The 25,561-nt window shown below is 36.5% G+C and overlaps 1 protein-coding gene across 4 annotated transcripts in view; it reads left to right on the top strand.

The window, feature by feature from the left end:
• The first annotated feature begins 205 nt into the window (after positions 1-205).
• The window catches only part of LOC18438575 (protein PHOSPHATE STARVATION RESPONSE 3), a 31,220-nt gene continuing 5,864 nt past the window's right edge, over positions 206-25,561 (top strand). Inside the window, exons 1-5 of one of the 4 annotated variants that reach the window (XM_088854493.1) lie at positions 206-465; positions 2,478-2,676; positions 5,340-5,416; positions 5,501-5,540; positions 5,663-5,717. In XM_088854493.1, the coding sequence (XP_088710619.1) occupies positions 2,481-2,676; positions 5,340-5,416; positions 5,501-5,540; positions 5,663-5,717 (368 nt within the window). In that variant the 5' untranslated portion in view covers positions 206-465; positions 2,478-2,480. Of the gene's footprint in view, positions 638-2,477; positions 2,677-5,339; positions 5,417-5,500; positions 5,541-5,662; positions 5,718-25,561 lie in introns of all 4 variants that reach the window. The other 3 variants (XM_088854494.1, XM_006848758.4, XM_088854492.1) reach the window with 3 other exon arrangements.

Consider the following 25,561-nt stretch of genomic DNA (forward strand, 5'->3'; position numbering starts at 1 on the left):
TGTAATATTATAATAAATAATAAAACAATTATATGAATATAATTATAATTATAGATAAATATTATAAATGTACTTATATCTAATGCGCTTTCCCATTGAAAACTCATGTAATTATTTACCCATTGAAAAACCCTCTAATTATTTAGGTGACGTAATATACTATTCGATCGCATATTTATAAAATTATTTACATAGGGAAATATATGTGATCGCTTATTTCAGTCCTACGTATATTTCTAAACAGTAGAAGAAGGATAGAAACCTTTCCCGGTTTGTTAACGGTAAATTAATGATATATTTCAGTAAATTTCTCGTTAAATTGTAAACTAATAAAACCGACATTCAAGATTCTCATTCATTTCAAACAGTATCCCCTTATTGCTCCGACAGCGATGGCATCTTTGGAGCTTCTCTTACTTCTTCGTTGCATCCCATCTCCACGCCATTATGAATTAACAGTCCCCTGTAAGTTCCCTCTCTCTCTCTCTGTGCTTGCCCTCCCTTCTTTAACGTGCCTTTCTCTCTCATCATTGTCGGAGTTTGCTTTTTCAGTTCACCTTTCTCTCTCATCGTTGTTGGCATTTCTTTGAATGCATGTAAAACTTTGCTAATTATGCATGAGGAAATTGCGTTTGTGGTATGTCTATCGATTGTTTCGACTTTTTCTTCTTCGTTTGGTTTAGCTATCATTGATTGTGGAAGTCCCCAATTCAGAGTAACAATCTGAGTGGGTGAGGTTCACGAAAATTACAGGGGAATTCAACTGAAATTTGCCAAAGTTACCTTCTTCGATTCAGCATTTGTTGCATTAATTGTCTTTGCAGCAATTGTTATCTGACTCAGTTCTACTATATGAGTAGTTCTGGGATCATATAGTAATTGGCATATTGATAGGAGGCTATGGCTTGTAAAGAAAAATGAGTTGAACAATGATCTTGAAAGGACCTTTGCAAAATGAACAAAATACTTTCATCTATTTATGCACAATAAAACAGGCGCTACAAGAAGACATGAGGGTTTTGTTTCAAGAATTTGTAGGACCGTTTCTAGCAATGAATTAATTCCAATTTGATGAATTATTGCTCTGGACGTCAATGTGAGTAATTCAAAATGCAATAATTAGTTGGGTTTCATAGAGGTTTAGAAGCACCCATATTGTTGAGCACTTGTTATTCTTAATCAAATAAAAAATGGAACTGCACATGACGAGAAATTACAGAAGTTGGATGTAAACATTCATGGTTTTTTTTCTTGAATCTTGAAGTCCACAGTTTTCATGCATTGGTCCTTTGCTGTTTTTGCCTGGTTGTGCCCCAAATTTGAGCACTTGATCTCCAGCCATGGTTGGAAACTAAAGTTTTGAACAATTTGAACACCTTTTTGTTTTGTATCTCCAGCCATGGTTGAAAACTAAACTTTTGAACAATTTGAACACCTTTTTGTTGTGTAAAGTGCTTGTTTTGGAGTGCTTTGTTTCCACCCCTTGAAATGTCATTTTTTGTTTCTCATTTTAAGAAGGATGGCATGATGAAGTGTAAAACTATATAGTAACGTCAAATTCTTCAAAAGGCTTAAAAAGAAATTGCAATTCCATAGTTTAATGGTCAACAATAATTAGTCTTGGCTTGAAGATCACAAACTTCATGCTTGAATGGATTGGAGCCTCATGGTCAAAGCCAAGGTTCCACTACTTATCATGGTGGATAAATTTGGGAATACTTGTGTTGGGGATCCGTCAAATCCAAGATACTTAGGTCCTCTTATAGATGTGTTCCTCTTAATTCAATTGACATGGTTGGTAAGATACATCTTTTCTGTTTGCTTCAATGAAAACTACTAACAGTTTTAAGCAGTTAAATGTTAACTCTGTGAGGGACTGAACACTAATTGGATTCTTATGATATGGATGGAGTATAGATTGTAAACCACCAGAAGTTTATCATGGTTGTATATTTTCGATTTTTATAAAGTGAATGTTGTTCAAGAATTCAATTGTGATGACACCGTCATTAGATAGTGGCATGAACGGAAACATATTATAATCACTTGTCTGATTTCCATAGAGAGGAAAGTGGGAAGCCAAATGTTTATAGAAGTTCAATGGAACTTTGGGAAGCCAAATGTTTATAGAAGTTCAATGGAACTTTGTGAAAACTCACTGCCAAGTTGATTCTTTGTTGTTAAAAATATTGTCAAGTTCTAGTGTAGAACATGAATTGCCTTCATCTATATTTCTTGGGTCACAGCTGTTTGTTATATCTGAACTATGATTATGCTTCTCCAGTTTGGGTTGGGGAGTCGTTGATTTTGTGCCTCCTTTTTGTCATTGGTATGCTTTTTAAATTGCAATTGTCACACATAGATTGTCAATTAGAAATATTTTCCATGAATGCTTCATGTATGATTTGTATGATTGCTATAGTACTCTTGAGGCCCTTGCATGCTTTCCAAAAACTGACTTGATTTGATTGTTTCAGAACATGTTACATGAAGGGGAATTCTCAGAATCCTCTTCGGTTCCTCAAAATGCCCACAGATATCTTGGACTGCCCTCCTATTCAATTAGAAGCAACATGGCATCCAGAGGAGGCCCTTCAACTAGACAACGCCTACGTTGGACTCCTGACTTACATGATCGATTTGTTGAGGCTATCACTCAGCTCGGTGGGCCTGAGAGTGAGTTAATAAAATATTTATGGGAAAATATTATGCTGTTGTTTCTTTTAGAAAGATAAACATCATTCCATCTGTCAACAAATAGATCCTTGGTTGCTCAATGAGCAGTCTAAATGCGTACTGCAAGTATGATTTTTTTTTTTTTCTGTTTTTTTAATATTTCTTGGAGGATTTTTTTTTTTCTGTCTTTAAGTGTGATACTGGTCTTCATGCTGCAAGCAAACATATTTCTTCTTTTAAGAGCTTCATGAATTGATAACTGTGAATTTTATGTGTATGCCTTCCTTGTAACTTCTATAACTTATGGTCAACAAGAAAAAAGTCATCAGAATCTAGGGACACTGATATGCAATTGCAGAGTTCTAATATTCCAAACTAGAATGTAATCAAATGTATGCAGATTCTTTCCCTTACAACACCACTCAGAAGTTTCAAAAGAGCATGCATCTCAGCACCATTCATACGATGGAAATTCTCCAACTTCCAGTAAAGAACAATAAATTCTCATGGTCCATATTTTTATATTCTACTATAAGATTCAGAAAATTCATTAGAGTGGTTAGTTTCTCAGTCAAAAAGTGAGGTTGTATGAATGGTGGAATTTTGTTCTCTCCTTATTTTCTTGGGAAATCATGCATTTAGTACGAACTCATGAGGTTTGGAATGATATTTTACATGATTGTTTGACATTACAGAAAATGATTTGGGCTTGTACATCAATACTCATCCTTTCAACCGGACTACTAGTTTAGTAATGGATTTATGGTATACAGTAGTTTTAAGCACAGGTTGCCCTACATCCATATTGGGGCTTGGTGTTATTCTCAGGGTGTGCTCCTGCTTGCTAACTCTGAGCATTATTGAACTTAAGCATTTGACTCTGCTCAATAGAATTGCCTGTGTTTGTGCAATGCTTAATACTGTAAGGCCCAGAAATTGTGTCAATAGCTGCTAAAATGACATATGAAACAGTAAAATCCATCACCTTAGATGAAGCTGTAATAGACAAACATGTCAGTTTAGCTCTAACAACTGCAACTGATTTTTCTACATGGAGGTGGAACCTATGACGAATTTTAGGTTTGACATTCTCAAAATTCAGGATTATATCCCATAAGAAATTTCAGAAATACAACATAGTAAGTTCTTATGGTTTTGGGTCTAAAACAAGTTAGAAATGGCTATGTTTGAATCTATCATGCTTAGATATAATCGCTGTTAAGATTGACATATTGGAGTTCATTTATGCCCTTTAGTTCTGTCAATCAACCTCCTGTTGCAAGTTGCAACTATGACTTGCGTGGCAATTGATATAATCACTGGAGGATGGGGCTGCTATTACTATCTGGGTTGACCTAATTGGTTTGTGTCGATTTTGTCATGGATAAGGCTATTATTATCTGGGTTGACCTAATTGGTTTGTGTGGATTTGTCTTGGATAAGGCTGAGTCTACCTGGAACTGTTAAAATAATTCCAAGGAAATCTCTCGTCGAGTCGAATATCATTCATACTACTGGAATGGTTTTGGTGCATCCAATCCATTAGAGTCGAATATCACTCATACTACTGGAACGGTTGTGGTGCATCCAATCCATTAAATGGATAATGTTAAGTTCTTCTTCACCCTTTGGCATTTTGAATTGGTGGGACCCACTTTGTTTTTTGGAGGGGGGTGGGGGGATAGTGTCCAGCTCCCACATGTGGGGGCATGTGGTGGGATGTTGGCCCAAATGGGCCACATGACCCACATAGTGGGACGCCCCACTAAATCTAAAATATTATTTTGTTTAAAAAATCTTGAGGAAATCTTGTAAAAAGATTTTGTTGGTTGGAAGTATTCTTTGACTTGGCATTGGATCTTCCTTATTGACTTGGATTTCTAAAGGTATTAGACGTTATTTCTATATGAGTAAAGAGTCCAATGGATCTTCCTTATTGACTTGGATTTCTAAAGGTATTAGACGTTATTTCTATATGAGTAAAGAGTCCAAATTTTATTGGACTATTTATTAGCCGTTATTTCTATACGAGTAAAGAGTCCAAATTTTATTGGACTATGGAAGATCTAGTTCTAGTCTAACTAACAGTGGATATGGGGTCAATGATTTAAGGGATAAGTTTTTTAGATTCCTTCCTAAATCATGATGGCATTTTGGGCATAAAGTCCCACATGGTATTGTTGTTGTTTCCCACAGTTCTAGTGATCCAGTTGCCACATTTTTGTGTTGTTGGTTCTATAAAAGCACTTCTTGAAGATATATGCTGTAAATAAACCATTGGAGTATGCTGTAAATAAACCATTGGAGTAGAGATTTTGAAGTCAAATTGGCTGTAGAAGTAGATAGTCTCGTTAATTTCTCCCTTTTTGTGAAAGGCTTTTCAGAGTTCAATGCACATTCCCATTGAAGAGCAGTAGTAGTAGTAGGTCACAAAACCATTTGTGTTCTGTTGTTTAATACCTTGCTGATTTTATTGTGAATCAAATCTCACTAAGAATTCGTCCTGCTGCCCATAGGATGAATCAAGTGCTGTACTCTGTCAGATTGCTCCTTTTTTGTGTAGATTCTCTGAAATTAATAAATGGGTACTATTGGTCTAGAACAAAGTAGAGATCAGTGTTAGGACTTCTTATATTTGATTTTGAATGACCTTTTTCTTATAGGGGCTACACCTAAAGGTGTTTTGAAAATAATGGGAGTTCAGGGGCTCACAATATACCATGTAAAAAGCCATTTGCAGGTACCCAAGTATTCTTCTACATATGCACTATGGCTTCAATTAAATATCTGTTTTTCTTATTAATCCTTTTTTCGTTTTCACTAGAAGTACCGGCTCGCAAAATTCATCCCAGAGTCAATAGGTGGTAAGTATGGTTTACGTACTTTTATCTCACTTGTAAGAGGAAATTTTCAAAAGGGTTTTACTACTGTATTGTGTTGATGATGAATGTGATAAGCTAAAGGCCTCCTTTGATTACTCTTTTAGGAGAAAAAATTGATAGAAACGACAAAGAAGTTGATGCTGACCAGACTGCCTCATCGTAAGTCATTTACATCTCTTTTATTGCGATGGCATGTTTTTTATATGTAAGTTTCATTTCCCAAAAATACTCATGTCTATATATTGTGACTGCTGGAAATAAAAGGAATGAGATATATTGTATTTGATGGACAGAATTGTCATTTATCTTTTGTTTAGTCATCGTAAGATAGCCTTTACGTCTCTTTTATTCCAATGGCATTTTCTGATATGTAAGATACATTTCCCGAAAATAATCATGCACTTCCAAACGTAGATGGCTACATATTGTGACTGTGGGAAATAAAAAGAATAAAATTTATTGTATTTGATGGACAAACTGTCATTTACCTTTTGTTTAGTCCTTATTTGGCTTATGTCTCTAAATAAGGGCAGTATTGTCTATAAGTTGTAATTAAGGTTTATTATAAGAGGGGTAGAAGTCACAAGTGACCTCTAAGCCACTCACTTTCTCTAAATAAGGGCAATATTGTCCATAAGTTGTAATTAAGGTTTATTATAAAAGGGGTAGAAGTCACAAGTGACCTCTAAGCCACTCACTTTTCTTCTCTATCTCTCTATCTCTCACACGTCTCTCTCTGTTTCTTTGCACAAGAAGAACGTTGTATGGGCTGATGTCCTCTCTTCACTAAACTGTATCTTATTCTCCCCTTGAAGAGAGCACCCAAGACCTATAGAGGAGAAGTATGAAACATATTCAAAGATAGTGGCATCTATGGAGACATAACAGACCTTGTTAATAAGATCATAGCACTTATATCCCTTTTGAAGAGGTAGATATCTTAGAAAAATACATTTGGCAGCTTTAGCATCAAGCTTGACCGTCTTTGGACCAAGAATGTGGATAAAAAATATACAACCAAATACCTTGGGAGGTACAGGGAACATGGGTGAGTTACAGGGAACATGGGTGAGTTGGAATGAACAATTTCAGCAGCAGATTTTCCCTCAAGAACATGAGAGGGCATGCAATTTATTAAAAAGGAAGCAGTGGGACCTGCTTCAGGCTAGAAATTTTCTGGAACATTCATTCTTAGTAAAAGAGCTTGGGTGACCTCTAACAAGTGTGTTTTTTCTCTCAGCCATACCATTCTGCTGAGATGTGTATGGACACGTTTTTTGGAACTCAATCCCTTGCTCAAGAAATATGAGTTTGTTTGCCATATACTCACCCCCATTTTCCGACTGCAAGACTTTAATTTATGCATCATATTGAGTTTTAACGATTTTGTGATAGACTTGGAATAGATGAGCAACTTCATCTTTGTGTTTGATTAAATAGATAGTTGTAAATCTAGAACAAACATCCACATATAGAACAAAGAAACGAAATCCAAACACAAATGCAACTGGTGAAGGACCCCACACGTCATAGTGTATAAGAGAGAAAGGAACATAGTTCTTTCTACAATATTTTGACAACTCATAAATGTCACATTGCAATTGAACTTGACCTAGAGACTCAAACAATTTAGGAACTAAAGAACACAAAGTAAAAGACGATGCATGACCATATTGGAACAAAGGAAATTTTTTATCTTTTGAGGGGAGTTAGTGGAGAGTATGAAACAATCTAGGCAAATGTTCTCGGTAGCGAGCATTTGCCATCACTTATTATTATTTTCTCCCTTCTTCAACATAAAGAGCAAGATAATGTTATTTTCTCCCTTCTTCAACATGAAGAGCAAGATAATGGTTGTGTCTATGTGTGAAACTGAAAGATCCGCCCTATTCATAAGTAATAGTGGTAATCGAGGTGGAGGACGTTTTTGGGAGCCATGGACACCCCACATCTGATGAGAAGAACAAAATAAAGTGCACCTATCGTGGGAAGACTCGAAACATTAGGGAAACATGTTGGGATGTGGTTGGAGTGCACTTATCGTGGGAAGACTCGAAACAGTAGGTAAACATGTTGGGATGTGGTTGGAGTGCACTTATCGTGGGAAGACCCGAAACATTAGGGAAACATGTTGGGATGTGGTTGGACGTTAAAGCGAAACTTTCCAAGGGAAAATTCAACAACAATCAATGAAAGTACTGTCCCAGTTGAAGCAAGATACCATCTCCTTTAAACCTCAAGAGGAGATGGTGACTATTCCTAAAAGAGGGCCCCTAGATCTCAAGCAGCAGGCTTCCATTCGAGACCCTTCACCCTCCTCTAAGTCTCACATTGCACAATCAGGGATATTTGCATCAGCGCATCGTATTTCTATAAACAGCTTTGAAACCCTTTGGATTCTTGATTGTAGAGCAACTGAACATATGATTAGTATGGCTGATTTTTTCTCTTATATCCCATGTCTAGTCATGAATTAGGTAAAATAGTATATGGTTCTCTTATTCCACTCAAGGGAAAGGGAACCATACATGTTATGCCTTCTGTTAACTTGTCATCCACCTTACATGTTCCCTCTCTTCTAGTAACCTCCTGTCAGTTAGCAATCTCACAAAGACCCTAAACTGTAGTATAACATTTTTCCCTTCTCATTATGTATTCCAAGACTTGATGATGGGGAAGATGAAAATGGACGATTATACTTTTTGGAGACCCCTGATTGTGCTTTGACTGCAGCTGCCACTTCTTCAATTGCTAATAAAAAGACCCTAAACTGTAGTATAACATTTTTCCCTTCTCACTATGTATTCCAGAACTTGATGATGGGGAAGACATTTGGGCATGGTTGTGAAAATGGAGGATTATACTTTTTGGAGACCCCTGATTGTGCTTTGACTGCAGCTGCCACTTCTTCAATTGCTAATAAAGAAAAGGTGTATTTGTGGCATTCCCAACTTGATATCAAAGTACTAACGATACTTCTTTGATTGGGCATACAAACCCAAATCCATTCAACAACTAGGATTTGAAATAAATACTTGATAGGCATTCAGAATCGTTAAAAAAAAGAATGTCACCTCCACTGGCACAGACACTGCTTGAAAAAAAGTTAGATGACATTATGCCCTAAAGCCCTAACCAAAGGATGACATTACCCCTAAACATAGTTCTTGCACACCAAAGATGACATTACCCCTAAAGATAGTTCCTGCACACCTTTTTTGCCATCAACCCCTGCTATAGTACTGTGCTACAATATCGTGCTACCGTGCCATCCTTACTGCTCTGATACTACATTGGTAAAGAAGAAAACAATTTGATAGGATCTAGAGAGAGTAAGAGAGGAAAGAAAATAAAGATGATGAAGGAGAAGAGAGAGAGAGAGAGAGAGTCATGAGAGAGATAGAGAGATAGAGAATGAAAGTGAGTGGATTAGAGGTCACTTGTGACCTCTACCTCTCTTAGAACATAGCCATGAGAGAGATAGAGAGATAGAGAATAAAATCTCTTATAACATGGCCATGAGAGAGATAGAGAGATAAAGTGAGTGGATTAGAGGTCACTTGTGACCTCTACCTCAGATAGAGAATAAAATCTCTTATAACATAGCCATGAGAGAGATAGAGAGATAAAGTGAGTGGATTAGAGGTCACTTGTGACCTCTACCTCTCTTATAACATTAAGTAATAACTCTCATTACTACTTATTGACAAAGAATAAAAGTGAGTGGATTAGAGGTCACTTGTGACCTCTACCTCTCTTATAACATTAAGTAATAACTCTCATTACTACTTATGGACAATACTGCCCTTATTTAGAGACATAAGACAAATAAAGTCTAAACAAAAGATGAATGACAATTCTGTTCATCAAATACAATAAAGGTTATTCCTTTATTTCCAACAATGACTCATATATTTGAGATTTGTAACCCTCTCCAGATTTTGTAGCAAGAGTTGGATGACACAACATATTCTTAGCATTCCAGATGCATAATAAGTTCTTCATTTTTCTCCTTTCTTTGGCATTAATAACTCTTCTAGTCTATTTATAGGGAAAATCATGAGTGTATGACTAAAATAGACTAGAAGAGTTATTTGCACTTCAAAGCCCGTGAGATTATTTGCTGGTTAGAAATATTCACTAAAATAGAAGAGTTATTTGCACTAGAAGTGAAGAGTTATCATAATAGACTAGAAGAGTGAATACATGCATAATCTGGTCTATTAATAAATGTAGTGAATTTGCACTTCAATATGAGTGTATGATTAGTTGACTGACTTAAAGTTGGTCAGTCTATAGGCCGGGTCATGTCTAAAACCCTTTTTCTATCGGTGAGGGTTATCTGGAAGGTCATCCCTTGTTGAGGTCGAAGAGATGCCCATGGACAATGTTTATAGGCCAGGAGAGCTTCGTGATCTCCTATATGCAGTTGTAGGTCTCTAAGAGTGAGGGCCACAACAAAACTTCCCCATGGCATGTACAAATGACAACCGCGGTATGGCAAGCAACTCTATAGAAGGATACATGTACACATACATAGAGAGAGTGCCCCTTGTACTATAGTGATATGTACATGAAACTTGCTCTAGAAGGCGGGGGAGCTATAAGCCACATACTATAGCACTATTTATAGGCCATCTTTGACAGGCCAATCATGAGCCCATGTGCATGACTGTGGGTCATAGGTCCTATTGCGTTGGTTTGATAAGATAGAAATACCAATCTACTTCTAGAGGTATTTCTAAGTATTTTAAAAAAAATACCAATCTACTTCTAGAGGTATTTCTAAGTATTTTAAAAAAAATTTACAGACTTTCAGAAATGTTGTTTTTAGCTTTCTTATGCTTTAAATGTTTTTAAATGTTTTTAGATTTTTAAAAAAAATTTACAGACTTTCAGAAATGTTGTTTTTAGCTTTCTTATGCTTTAAATGTTTTTAAATGTTTTTAGATTTTCATAAATTATTTTATGGCTTAAAACCCGGTAAATGGCAATGAAGATATTTTAGGAACCACTTTTTTTTTTGTGGAGTGGGGATAGTGTCCAGCTCCCACATGTGGGGGCATGTGGTGGGACATTAGCCCAAATGGGCCACATGACCCACATAGTGGGACACCCCACTAAATCTAAAATATTATTCCACTAAATCTAAAATATTATTTTGTTAAAAAATCTTGTGGAAATCTTGTAAAAAGATTTTACTGGTTGGAAATATTCTTTTGACTGATATGGGGTCAATGATTTAAGGGATAAGTTTCCTAGATTCCTTCCTAAATCATGATGGCTGATTTCAAGATTGGATGGCTCTGATTTGTTTTTCTTTCACCTCATAGTTTACCTGGTACTCTTAAGGTCATTTTGAATCGTATTTCAAGTTGGAATACTTCGGGGTCTTGAGGCCTATATAAAGGAGGATCCTCCCCTCATTCTCTTCACCATAAATTTAGACCTCTCTCTCTTCTCTCTCTCTTCTCTCTCTCTAGCCCTCTCTCTCTCCCCTCTCTAGGGTGGAATGCCCTCCCAATAGAGACTCTGGGGTGACTCGCACCACCTAGGGGATAGAGTGGGGGCACACCCAGCCCTAGTGTTTGTTACGGAAGGTGCCACATAGTGTACCTAGGGGTGGCTCGCACCACCTAGGGGATAGAGTGGGGGCACACCCAGCCCTAGTTTTGGTTACGAGAGGGGGTGGCTCGCACCACCTAGCATATAAAGTGGGGGCACGCCCACTCAAGTGTTGACTAGGGGAGGTGCCACATAATAGCATGCCCCAAAATTTTAAAGGGTCCAAAGAAAGTAGCCCATTCTCTCAACCCCATAGATCTGTTAGAGAGGTATTCTAGAGATACTTCCCAGTCCAGTAGATTCAACAAGATAAGGATCAAGTGCGCCATCACTTTGGTAATCAGGGTTGTGCTAAGTCCTAAAGGGGTAGCCCTATGAATGGTTCAGTAAGTCTTTCCAATTTTATTTATTAGTTTATTTTATTTTTAGTTCTTGATTCATATTTGTGTTTATGAGTTCTATTTGGAATAGGATTCCTACTTGGACTAGGACTCCTACTTAGATTCAAATTTCTAATTGTATTCATATTCATATTATAAGTTTAAATTCAAAGTTGTATTTTGGCAGTAAGAATTAAAGTTATTAGACTGTAGGAATTTCTAATTGTATTTGTATTCATATTAAAATATTTTGGCAGTAAGTATTAAAGTTATTCGACTGTAGGAGGTTTGTTTCTGCATTGTAATGTGGCAATTGTAAGTAGAAATCTAGTTATTAATAAAGAAAAGAGAACTTTTTGAATTTATGCTTTGGAATTCTACGTAGCCACACCTTTCAGGATTCACTTGCATATGCATGAATGGGACAAAAGTTGTGGATCAAATTGGGTTGAACGTATTGGAAACAATTTGTATTCCATGATATTCTTCCAATGTATGCTTTGATTAAGATTTGAGCTTGTAAAACATAAAATTTGTTGGTTATAGTTGGGGCTGCCAATTTGGCTAGGTCGGCCAATAGGCCTCTGGGGACCACACTTAAAGGCCTGCAGGCTAGCCCAGGCCAAGCACGTTAGGCCCAATCAATTTTTGGACCTGGACTAGCCATTGCCTGACCCCAGGACAACTTGAAAATTTCTATAATATATATCAATATTATTAAGACCAAACTAGAGGTTGGACTGGTTAAGTTAGACTGGTCTAACCAATCATCTTCGCCTGCTTGACCAGTCAAAAATGAAAAATCATGGATTCAAAAAATAGTTTGCTCGACGCCTAGGCCCCCAAGACCCTAAGCACCAGATGCCCAGGCCTAGGCGGCACATTTGGGCGGATGTACTGGGCCGACGCCCAGCGCCAAGGGCCGTGGCCCCTTTTCTGTATTTTTTAGTTTCCCAAAAGGGCAAAGGAGGTCATTTTGACCCCCAAGATAGTATAAAGATGTTATAGGGTTATTTTTAACCCCCCAAAGTTAAAAAACACCCTCATCTCTTTGCTATAACTATTTTTGAGAATCGAAAGTATTTTTTAAGAAACGAAAGTTTTTTTTTGTGAATTGTAAAAGTTTCCTAAACTTTTTTTTCTCAATGAATTATTTTTAGACAAATTTTTTTTTGTCTTTTTGGACTATTTTGTTGTGTGGTTTATAGTTAAGGGAACTTTGGGGGTAGGATGGCGTTCCCGCTCTGGAACCTCGATCCCATAGTTCTTCCTAGCAATCTCATAGGGACCTTGGTTTTTCAATTTTGGGATCTGTCTCCCAAATAAAGGGGATCACGTTCCAAACATTAGTGGATTCTAGTACTATATTGAAATAGATTCCCGCTCCCATCAAATATGGTCCAAAGTTTTGGTACATTATAATCTTGATCCATATATGTGGAATCTACTTTCAAAAATAGATGAATCCAGTTCCACAGTAGTCTTACACCTCTCTCTCCCAATTCCTACACCTTTCTCTCTCTTGCTCTCTCTCCCTTTTATATAAATGGCAAGTTTTATAACAGAACAACAAATTCAGTATTCATGCTCTGATCAAATACCAGATTATCCAATAAAATGTCAAATCAAGACAAAGTAACCAACATAACATTCGTATTCTGATCCTAAATCCATATATATCATATAAATCTTAGAAATTCAATGCATCGAAACCCATGCAACATTCGTAGAATAGAAAAAATCCAATTTGTGTACTTGTTTTTTTTGGATTTGTGTTTGGATTTATGTGTAAGGAATATCTTAGTGGTCCGAGGGACTATGTTGTTAAAGTTATACATTTAATGGGATTTGGAGTATATATAAGTAAGGAATATCTTAGTGGTCCGAGGGACTATGTTGTTAAAGTTATACATCTAATGGGATTTGGAGTATATATAAGAAAAATTATGTGTAAGGAATATCTTGGTGGTCCGAGGGACTATGTTGTTACAGTTATACATCTAATGGGATTTGGAGTATATATAAGAAAAATGGAGTACATAAGTATACCATGGACTATCTAGTAGAGTGATCGATACTTTTAGCATTTATCAAGTAGTATATAGGCACCTGATGTATCAAATTTTAGTAATATGCATTTAATATGTCATACACATTAGATTTTGGACTAAGGACCACGGACTAAGTAGCAAAATAATCCATATTCTTTATATTTATCAAGCATATAGGCATGTGTTCCATAAAAATATGGTTTGATGCACTTATTTAAACATAGGATGTCATATCAAGCATATAGGTATGTGTTGCATAAAAATGTGGTTTGATGCACTTATTTAAACATAGGATGTCATAAATATTACATTTTTGGCTATAGACCACAAACTACTTATTAATGTGCCTAAAAGTAAGTAGCATGTATGCCTAGAAATAGGGCATTATGGATTTATTTGATTAGAGGTTGTCATACGCTCATATGTACACATTGGATTTTGGAGCACGGACATAGACAGTAGAGTGTGCAGTAGTATTTAGCATTTATCAAGTAGCATGTAAGCATGTGATGTATAGAAATGGGACAATTTAGATCTATTTAACTAGAGGATAGCATACATATTGGACTCGTTCCCTTAACCAATGGTAGTTGCGGACCTTGGGTCCAATCAACTGATGACCTTGATTCCTATACTTGAAGAATCTCGATATTAGAACAAGAGGAACCCTGTTATATAACCGGGACCAAGTTACTATAATTTATTTTTCCTCCCTCATGTTAAGCTTATGAATTTTTTTAGTATAATTTATTTTTCCTCCCTCATGTTAAGCTTATGAATTTTTAATAATAAATGATTAGCTACTAAAGGATTTTTTTAAGTGAACGCGACATAGTTAAGAACTCCTCCTTTTCTTTTTTTCTTTTATAGTACTGTCGGGGAGATTATAGTTAGGGGCTCTTCTCTTAGAGTTTCGACTTTGAACCTCTAGTCTCGGTCTCGTCTCACAGCAAGCTGTGTGGTCTAATCCCAATTAGCTATAGGTCCTTCGTCCATTCGTTGGTATTCCGTTAGCAGTTCACGAAGTGAACGAGTGAAGGAGGGATTGTCGAACTGAACGGTGTACAGTTAGTGAGGCGACTGCACGAACAGAAAGCAAGGAGGCGGCTACAATACTAAAGACCCTAAAAGACGTATACCGAAACCCTAAAAGATGTACATCGACTGAACGAAGGGTTCAGGACTCCCACTGACTGACGGCACTCAACTAAGGGACTTCAGGCCATGAATCGACTAGAAACTTTTGACTGACGGCACTACGGGACAAGACGAAATAGTGGCTTTCTAGGCTTTCCCTTGTCAGAAGAATCTCGATATTAGAGCAAGAGGAACCCCGTTATATGACAAATGGAAACCTCGATCCCTTAACCAAGGGAACCTGTACTAGCTTTACTTGACAACCTCATTTAGGAACTTGTACTAACTTTACTTGACATCCTCGTTTAATGTGTAGTAGAGCTTAGATTCTTGCCAGTCAAAACCTCGAACCCATTGATATGGGATCTCGCTCTCCCAAAAACCTAAGGATCTCGTTCCCTCCCTTGTTCGTTGTACGGATGCTGATTCCAAACCCAGGGAACTTTCGCAATAAGGCGGTTTGGCTATTCGAACCAATCCCATTTCCGTCTCCAACAACTATGGTGTGGTTTTATACTTTTGTAAGTCACTTTGTTGAAGACTTGGAGAGTTGGAGACTTGGATGTTATTATGCTTTATGGATATGGAATATGGAGAATTGGAGAGCTGAAGACTATTAAACTATTACTCTTACATAGCCTATTAGACTTTTAAATATTTTGTATATAGAATATGTAGAATTGGAGAGCTGGAGACTATTAAACTATTACTCTTACATAGCCTATTAGACTTTTAAATGTTTTGTATTGTTTGAATTTTGAAATTTTGAATTTTGAAATTTTGAACACGTTTATTCTCAACATGCGATACATCATATGTTTGTATATAAAAATGTATGGTACAATATTTTCAAATGCAATAAATTACAAAATTGACACAAATATATGCATATATATGTGTTTAGACAGCAAATTTATACTAAAGGGTACCTGAGGTTTTGGGAGCCTGCCTGGGCACCACGCCGGCCGCCTAGAGGTCGCCTACCATTTTTTGAAACCTTGGGAAAAATATAGATAAATTAAAAATAGAATATAGGAAAAACTAAAAAACAATCATTAGGAACTAGTGTTATAAGAGCGGTCTAAAAAAAATATCCAAAACAATTTAGAAGAAAATACAAAAATTGATCAAAATTGGTTTGAATTGGTCTGCTCGCAATGGTTCAGCCGGCTTAAACAGTCTAAACTAATAGGTTCTGACTGCTTTTATACCCACCCCAGTTTAGGATCCTACATGACTTTGAAACTTGAATTTGAATTATTAAAACTTTAAATGAGTGAAAATTGCATCCATTGTGCAGTCTCAATACCCCATAAATGTCAATATTCTATTACTACCTCACCACTCAAAAAAAGTCATAACCAAGGCTGGAAAATTCACATGCCCGAGCGCCTAGGTGGCCAGACGCCTTGGGCGCATCACCCAAGCTTAGTTGGGTGGAATGGGGGCCATGTCACAATGTGAGCTCCTAGGCACTCGCCTAGGTGGCCCTCAAAATTTTAGAGGGGCCCTTTAGGCCCCTCAAATCTTTGTATTAAGACCATGGGGGTCATTTTAACCTCCCAAAACCCTTGGAGAACCAATTTCAAGCCAACATGAGCAAATCTGGATTTCTTATGAGATATCCAAGATTAGATGAAATCCAAAATTTTTGGTTTCTTGCAAAATCGTTTTGGGACTTGAAGTGGTTGTGAAAATAGTTTTTGGCAACCAAAGCTTACCCTTTCTAAGCTTGAAGGATTCCATTTTAGAGGTTAAAGATTTTCAAGTTTTGCGTTAGGGTTTTATGACCAATTATATATTTCTTGTAAGATATTTATAAATATTATGTTTTTCTCCTTTTTGTCTGCGTTATTTGTGATCGATTTCATTTTTGTAATGTGTATTAGTTTTGTTTTAATGTATTTTAACTTTATTTGCAAATTTTGTGTTCTACCATTTGATACAATTTATGAGTTAGGGGCAGTTTGGATGTCAAATAATAACAAAATTACAGTTTTTCAAATACCAATTGAAATAAATACCAAGCCTTTTTTCCTTTCTTATAAATCCGTTTGGGTGTTAAAGTCTATTTTTCTCTCTACGATTCTCTCCCTCAACAAGAAGGGATTTTTCTCTCTACGATTCTCTCCCTCAACAAGAAGGGATTTTTCTCTCTATGATTCTCTCCCTCAACAAGAAAGGGATTTACAAGTAGAGGAGGCGCAAGCTCAGTGGAAACTCTGAGATTCTCTCCCTCAACAAGAAGGGGATTTACATGTAGAGGAGGCACAAGCTCAGTGGAAAGAAATCTTTTTACCGGCAGAAGAGGCACAAGCTCAGTGGAAAACAATCTTTTTACAAAAAAGAATTTAAGGGTGCAGAATGATAATGAGAGAGTAAATTTGGGATTGTTTTTGGAAATATTTTTGCAAGCTCCAGATGATCCCCACTCTTTTTGCAAAAACATGAGCTTTCCAAAAGGGGATTGTTTTTGTAAATACTGGATGCTTTCCGAAAACAATTGTTTTTGGAACAATCTTCTGATGATCTTGGAAATCTTTTTGCAAGCTCTGAACTCCCGCCATGGATGGCTTCATCGAAGCTCAAAACAATGTTTTTATAATGCTTCAATTGTAAATTTATGAAGCCCTCAAGCTTCAATTCTTCTCAAACTCTGCCTTAGAAATCCTCTCAGACATCGACACAAGATACTTTGAAACCCTAGCTTGTTTCTCCCATTCATGTGGCAGGTCGCAATGCAATATTTTTGACGCCATTAGAGAGAGAAAGAGGAGCTCTCAAGACACTGGTTCTAGAGAGAGAAAGAGGATCTCTTAAGACACGAGTTCTAGAGAGAGAAAGATGAGCTCTCAAGAGACTAGTTCTAGATAGAGAAAGAGGAGCTCAATAACTGGTTCTGGAGAGAGAAAGAGAAGCACTCTCACTAGTAGTAGTTTAGAGAGAGAGTAGATCTCGAGTTGAAGTAGTTTAGAGACAAAGAGTAGATCTCGAGTTGAAGTAGTTGAGAGAGAGAGAGAGAGAGAGAGAGAGTAGATTTGGGGTCTATGAAGTTTCACGGTGTGGGTTGTTGGGTCACAAGGTGGGATCTGCACGGGGTGTGAGAGCCGCACTTCATAAATAAAAATTCAAGTCTGACTTGATTTTTTTTTACGTTGACTTTTGCCTTGATACTGCAATATTTTTTATTTCAATCTAAATCCCAATAATATCTTGCGGTTGTCCAAACGGTTCAAATCTATTTCACAAGATCTTTGGATTGCAATCCAAAAATATTGCAATTTTGGGTACATCCAAACTAGCACTTAGGAATATGCGGATTTACTATTTCTTTTTTCTATTTTTTGGAATTAGGTATTTTAACTCATGTACAGGGGTTTGGTATTTAACCAAACCCTAAAAAAAAAAAAAAAAAGATTGGCATTTGGGTGTCCATGTCTCTAAGCACCCAACTAGGTAGCTGCTTAGTGAATCTTCCAACTTTGGGCATAACTCAAAGGACAGGCATAACTCAAAGGACATAAAACAACAAAACTTGTAACAAGACAACAATTATGATGAACTCTAATTTGAGGTTGAGTTTCATCATCATTAGCGACAAAACTTCCATTTCTATGAGCAGCAACAGATGTACCTGCAGCATCAGATGTACCTGAATATGATGATGATGGAAAACTATCATCATCAGATTCATCCCTCTCATCATATTCATCTTCTTGTGTAGTCTTTTCTCCCTCTCATCATATTCATCTTCTTGACTATCTCTTCTGCATAATCCTGCTCCTCCTCTCTTACTCTCGTGTGCCTCTTCATCTACCCTTTCGCATTCCCCTTTTGAGTTTGAGATCTAGTTGCTCAAATAAGGCACAATAGGGTCCAACAGCCTCATGAACTTGGTTCCTCAAAGGACATAAAACAAAAAAACTTGGACCAAGACAACAAATATGATGAACTGTAATTTGAGGTTTAGTTTCATCATCATTAGACCAAGACAACAAATATGATGAACTGTAATTTGAGGTTGAGTTTCATCATCATTAGCGACAGGACTTCCATCTATACGAGCAGCTTCAGATGCGCCTCTCATCATATTCATCTTCTTGCCTAGTCTTTTCTGCATAGGCCTGCTCCTCGTCTCTTACTCTCATTGGCCTCTTTGTCTTCCCTTGCCCTTTACCCTTTCGAGTTTGAGATCTAGTAGCCCAAATAAGGCTCAATAGGGTTCCAACCGCCTCATGAACTTGGGCCCATGTCAAGCTTTCTCTTGCCAATATTGGTTCATACCCGACATCCCCTTCGACCAACCACTTACTCACTTCATCCATATCTTTGACCACGATGCAGTCAATATCATTACACTCCAAATGGCACTCCTTCAAGACTTTTCTACTCAAGCCTATTGCTTTGCTTTGCGTGTATCGATTTCAAAGTGCATGACTGCAATGTCAGATGATTATTATTAAAAATAAATAGAAGACAAGTTAGGGTTATTAAAAATAAATAGAAGACAAGTTAGGGTAGTAGGAGACGAGGAAAAATGGTGAAATGGCTAGTGTGTCAGTCAAGAAATTACCCTCTCAGATGTGCTGAAGTTTTGCGTGTATCGATTTCAAAATGTATGACTGCAATGTCAGATGATTATTATTAAAAATAAATAGAAGACAAGTTAGGGTAGTAGGAGATGAGGAAAAATGGTGAAATGGCTGGTGTGTCAGTCAAGAAATTACCCTCTCAGATGTGCTGAAGTTCTAATTGAAGCTAGACGATGTAATTGTAAGTACAGGATTCGTTGAGCCATATTTTGCAAGTAATTGGTGCTTTGTCCATGATTGGCCCACCATGAGGCTACAATACATAAAAATAAATAGAGTCCATATTTATGATTATATTTAGAAGTCAAATAAGACCTTAGAAGTTAGAACTAAGTAGTTAAATAACAAATAAACCATTGAAAAGTAAGTATTCAACTTACATGGATAGATTTTCGTCCTTTGCCTTATTGCGGTATCCATCCCAATTGTCCCAATTGAGTATCAATTCTTGTCAAGCTCCAAAGACACTTTGTCTTCGACATCCACATCTCGGTTGAGTTTCACATGGAACTAGTTCATTGCTTTCATGAAACAGCCCTTAGACTCTATTTCAGGATTGGAATAATAATAAGCATGGTTCAAATAGTACCTTGCTAGGTGTAGGGGCCTCTCCAGCTGTGAATTCTGTTTGTTTCTGTTTGTCTTCTACAATTCTCAAAATAGGGGCATATTTGCTTTCTACATTTTTAAGCTCCTCCTAATCTCTTCTTTTGCAACCTCCATTGCCTTGTAAATTTATCTCTTTGCCAGTTCGCTCTCACTATCCACTAGGCACAACTTTCACAAGTGGCTCAAAAAGATGGAGGCAGGAGCAAAACCCATTCTAAAATTGGGGCATCATAACAATGTCACATGTCTTTCCCCTTTGTATCCTTGGACCACTTGCTCCAGTTCCAATCTGAAGAGACAAACATGTTCCTGAGCCCAACTCTTGAGCCCAACTTTTTGCTTCAAAATAAATTTCGGACCACTTGCTCTAGTTCCAATCTGAAGAGACAAACATGTTCCTGAGCCCAACTTTTTGCTTCAAAATAAATTTCAAGGACATGTAAGAAGTAGCAAACCTCGTGACCTGGCCTCACAGACTTTGTATTTTCTGTGTATTTCCTCCTTACACTTGCTCTAGTTCCAATCTGAAGAGACAAACATGTTCCTGAGCCCAACTTTGTTCTTCAACATAAATTTCAAGGACATGTAAGAAGTAGCAAACCTCGTGACCTGGCCTCACAAACTTTGTATTTCTGTGTATTTCCTCATTATGGCTAAGACTTTGGTGTGATTTTATATGAAAATTATAACAATTCTTGCTTTAGTGTTCCCTCCTCTGCTTCCATCTTGCTAATTGCCTCGAGCATGAGGTCAATGCAATGCACCAGGTGAGGTCAACTAATGTGTGGCCTTTTGATGCAGGAAAGAAAGGTGAGAAATTAAATCCATCCTCTTCGTGAACCCTAGCAAGTAAAATCAACAATAATGGAGGAAAAAAGGTCTATAAATCAAGCCAAGAGAATAAGATCTTTTGTTCTTTCATAAAATAAAATTCAATCCAATTAACGTAAGCCTTTCAAAATTTGACATCTAACCTTTTATAAGCCTAGGAAACCCTAAAATTAACTTGAAATCTAGGTAAATGTTTAATACTTTAAAATACCTCGAAACAATACTAAAGACCATTGTGAATAGTAATGTGTGAACAATAACTATGAACAGTACCTATGAATAGTAAATAAAAAATATAAACAACCTTAGACTTAAAAATTCTCTTAAACAGATTAACCCCTAGAATAAATAAAAATCTTACCACATAACTGAAAATAAAAATAATAAAAAATAAAAATATTTTTTTTAATCATCCTATTTTTTTTTAAGTTTTCTCCCCTAGTTAGAGAAAACTTGTCCTCGTTTTTTGAAACGAGTAGGATGAATTTTGCATTAAACCCATGACCTTCTTCAATGTTGAAGGCCTTGTGTTCATCATCAATCTTTTTATCAGTTAAATAAGATGCACCTTCATCAGCCTCCATGCGTTTCATCACCTTATATCTTTCTTCTTCTAGAATATCCATAAGCTTGATTTCCTCTGGGTTTGGGTCGACATCTTACTTCATCTTTCCATTGATGAGAAAGTTAGAAATCCTTGTTGCCTCAAGCCCAATATCTTTTCTTTCATCTAGTTCTTCATCAAAAATAAGACCTTCATAAAAAATGGGGTCACTCGTGACATCAAGGAATGATGATTCCAATCAAAGATCCAAATCTACTTGTTCTTACCTTCAACTGATTTTTCATCAAACTTAAGTAGGTCAACTTCAATGTTGAAATCCCACGATCTACTCTCTTGAACATGAGACTCCCAACATGGAGCGCATGCAGAGAACAAGGTCCCAAAAAGTAGCTTCTAACTCATTTCTACCATCATTGTTTGTTGGGGCTGATTCACACCATTCTCCATAAAAACCGTCACGATTTGGATTTATCCCCATAGATTCTTCTTCATTTAAGGCCCATTATTGTTGTTCTCATTTGCACAACAACTGTGTAACTATCACCGTCAAGTTGTTGATTTCTTTACGCAATCGGGTTAGATCGGCATTCCTACGACTAAGACCTCTACGACCATCCTTCGCAATCTCGAGCCGTCTTTAAACCATGCTCTGATACCACTTGATGCAGGAAGAAAAGGTAGGAAATTAAATCCACCCTTTTCCTGAACCGTAAAAAGTAAAATAAGAAATAATAGAGGAAAGCATGGCTGTAAATCAAGCCAAGAGAAGAAGAATTTTCTTCTTTTATAAAATAAAAGTCATTCCAAATAATATAAGCCTCCCAAATATGACATCCAACCTTTTATAAGCCTAGAAAACCCTAAAATTAACTTGAGATCCAAGTAAATTTTCTTCTTTTATAAAATAAAAGTCATTCCAAATAATATAAGCCTCCCAAATATGACATCCAACCTTTTATAAGCCTAGAAAACCCTGAAATTAACTTGAGATCCAAGTAAATATTTAAGGCTCTGAAATACCTCTAAAACTTACGAAAATTTTAAAGATAACCCTGTGAGCAGTAACACGTAATCAGTACCTATGAATAGTAAATAAGAAATATATAAAAATAAATAAAAACCCTAGAATCCCTAAAAATCTTAAAAATCCTAGAAGTAGACTTAACCCTTAAAATAAATAAAATTCTTAAAAGCTAACCCAAAAATCTACTTGCATCTCTAAAAATAAAAATAATAAACCCATTCTTGATCCGCATCATCTATTCACCTCCAACAGTTTTGCACTATATTGGCCTTAGTGATGTCCAGAACTACTTGCACTACATATGGCCCCCACCTCCGGAATGCACCTATCTATTCAATCAGAAAATGAGTTGTGCGTCATTGGATATTGTCAGATGTATCAATGGACCTCAAAAATATTGTCCCCTTAGGAACTTCACTATTAGGTCTATAATGCTAGTCCTCTTATCAGTTCATGTAATTGTTCTATGGTGACCCCATGCTTGCCCCATGTATGAGTCTTGGAGATGCTGATTTGTGAGCTCCTCTTTCTTCAATAAGGGCCCTTTGAGCCCATAAGGTGAAAGGTCTTATATCCTAGCCCAAACTGTCCTTTTGCTTCCAGCATAGCTTGTAAGCTCTTCAAGTTAGCAGAATTGAATGACAAACATGCTTGATAATACCATCAAGCTACATATTGAGACACCTGATCCCTATCATCCTTCTTAAAGTGGGTCTCTGAGCTACTCTTTCTCCTTTCTCGAACCACCACCTTAGGCCCCTTTCAACGCCTCTTATTTCCAAACAGACTTGACCTAGAAATAAGGCTCCCTTCCTCAGTATATTCATCTTCATCTTCTCCTCCAAAAATATCTACAACTATTGCAATACCCTCATATTTTTTCTTGCGTCTTATTCATCTTCATCTTCTCCTCCAAAAATATCTACAACTATTGCAATACCCTCATATTTTTTTCTTGCGTCTTCTGGTTTTTGGACCCCAGATAAATGATCCATCCCTTTCCAAACATGCACATGCACTTCAGTACATGGGGCTATATCCCCTCTAATGCCTGCCAAATGCTTCTTTAATCAATTAATGTCTGCATTATGCTCCATTTTACAATATTTAAGTGCCACCTTATTCTTCTCATTTGGATGGGGACTATATTCCCTCTAATGCCCACCTTATGTTCCATTTTACCTAAAGAACACAATCCAGTTATATTATTGAATATAAAACCCATGCTAGATGAGTTATAATAATATACAAAATGGAAGTAAGATAAACTAAAAAGAAAATTTATTAATTTATATATCTAAACTATTAATGTAATAAGAGTTTACTATATAGTAATTTACTAAAATCAAGGATGTAGTCTAGCATGAACAACTCATACTCAAGTATCGAATCCATAATGTAACCCATCCTATGAAATCAACAAAAAATAATAATCTCAATCACCTAGATATTCAAAAGGACTATTAATGTAACAAGAGTTATAGTAATTTACTAAATCAAGGATGTAGTCTAGCATGAACAACTCATACTCAAGTAATTTACTAAAATCAAGGATGTAGTCCAGCATGAATAACTCATACTCAAGTATCAAATCCATAATGTAACCCATCCTATGAAATCAACAAAAAATAAAAATCTCAATCACCTAGATATTAATGCCAAATTAAATATTAAAAGATATCATCCAAAAAGCTCTAAAGGGTTAATATGTTGCTTCTTTTCAATCTTTCGACAATCTAAGGACTAATAAAGAAGAACAAAATCTAGCATGCTTGAGTTTCTTGACAATCTTTAGGATGGATTTCCCGAAATTTAATAAATGTAAAAAATTCAAAATGAAACTTGCACTTTAGTAAGGGACCAATAATTCAAACACAAAAATGAAATAAATTTGCAAGAAAAATAAAGGATAATTATCGCAAATATACCTAAATTTTAGCTTAATTGGAAAAAAAACTCCGAACTTTCAAAAACCTCGTCTACACCCTTTTTCTTCATTTTCGGGTTTTGTTTTACGAAAATAACCTTCACGGTAGTCATTTTTCCATAATTCATATTAATTTTGATGGTAATTAAAATACCGTAATAACTTGAAGTAGTATTACGATACTTTAAGTATCATAATTGATAACATTTTCTTTACCTCATTCTTTCTACCGTAATGTTTCCATTTTATATGGTACTTTAACTATCGTAATGTTTAACTCATTTTATACGGCACTTTTAAGCCCATGTACCCCTCTTTTTCTCAACTTTCCCCCTCTATCTCTCTCAATCCCCCAACAAACCATCTCTATCCCTTTCAACTCGTCCGTCCTTATCTCCACTTTTCTCTCCTTCTTTATCTCTCAAATCTCCCTCTCTCACACGTAAAACCCCTCTCTATCCCCGATCTCATCTCTCTCTCCTCTCCCTCATTGGTCGAGAAAGAAGCCATACATGGTGCCTAATTACGGTAGAAAGAATGCCGTAAAGAAAATGTAATTACGGTAGAAAGAATGCCGTAAAGAAAATGTTATCTATTACGGTACTTAAAGTACCGTGATACTACTTCAAGTTATTACAGTTTTTTAATTACCGTAATACTACTTCAAGTTATTATGGTATTTTAATTACTGTAAAACTTAATATGAATTACGGTAAAACGACTACCGTGAAGATCATTTTTGTCCAAAAAAAACTGAAAATGAAGAAAAAGGGTGTAGATGAGGTTTTTGAAAGTTGGGGGTTTCTTTCCAATTAAGCTAAAAATATAGGTATATTTGCCATAATTACCCAAAAATAAACAAATTGAAAAAAAAAAAAAAGGCAAATCAATCCAAACCCTAAACCAAGAAATGAGATACACCAACTTATCAAAACCCAGTCAAATTTGGCTTGAATAGATGACCTTTGATTGTTGAAAGACCTCTTTTTCAATTTGTCTCAGAAATACTGGATTGAAGACTTTTCGATTTTCCAAGAAATCAAAAGTTTGAAATTTTTTTCCGATTCTTCAAAAAGATCTCCAAATGCTGCTTTTAGAATGTTTTCCAAGTAGAAATGAGCCCAAAGGGGTTTTGGAATGGAAAACTTCCCCCCAAAACCCTTTTCGCCTTTTTAGAAAGTGGGGGCTGGGGGGGATGTCATATTTTTGCCCTCGGCTGGGGGCTTTTTTCTGCCCTCGATCAAAAGCATCATCGGACCGCCTAGGTGGCCTAGGCAGCCCTAGGGCACCTAGGCAAGCCCCATAATACCTGCCTGGGCTCT

The sequence above is a fragment of the Amborella trichopoda genome, chromosome 12 (assembly GCF_054954075.1).
Source record: "Amborella trichopoda isolate Santa Cruz 75 chromosome 12, AtrichopodaSantaCruz75HAP2 v2.0, whole genome shotgun sequence".
In the NCBI taxonomy this organism is placed as follows: Eukaryota; Viridiplantae; Streptophyta; class Magnoliopsida; order Amborellales; family Amborellaceae; genus Amborella; species Amborella trichopoda.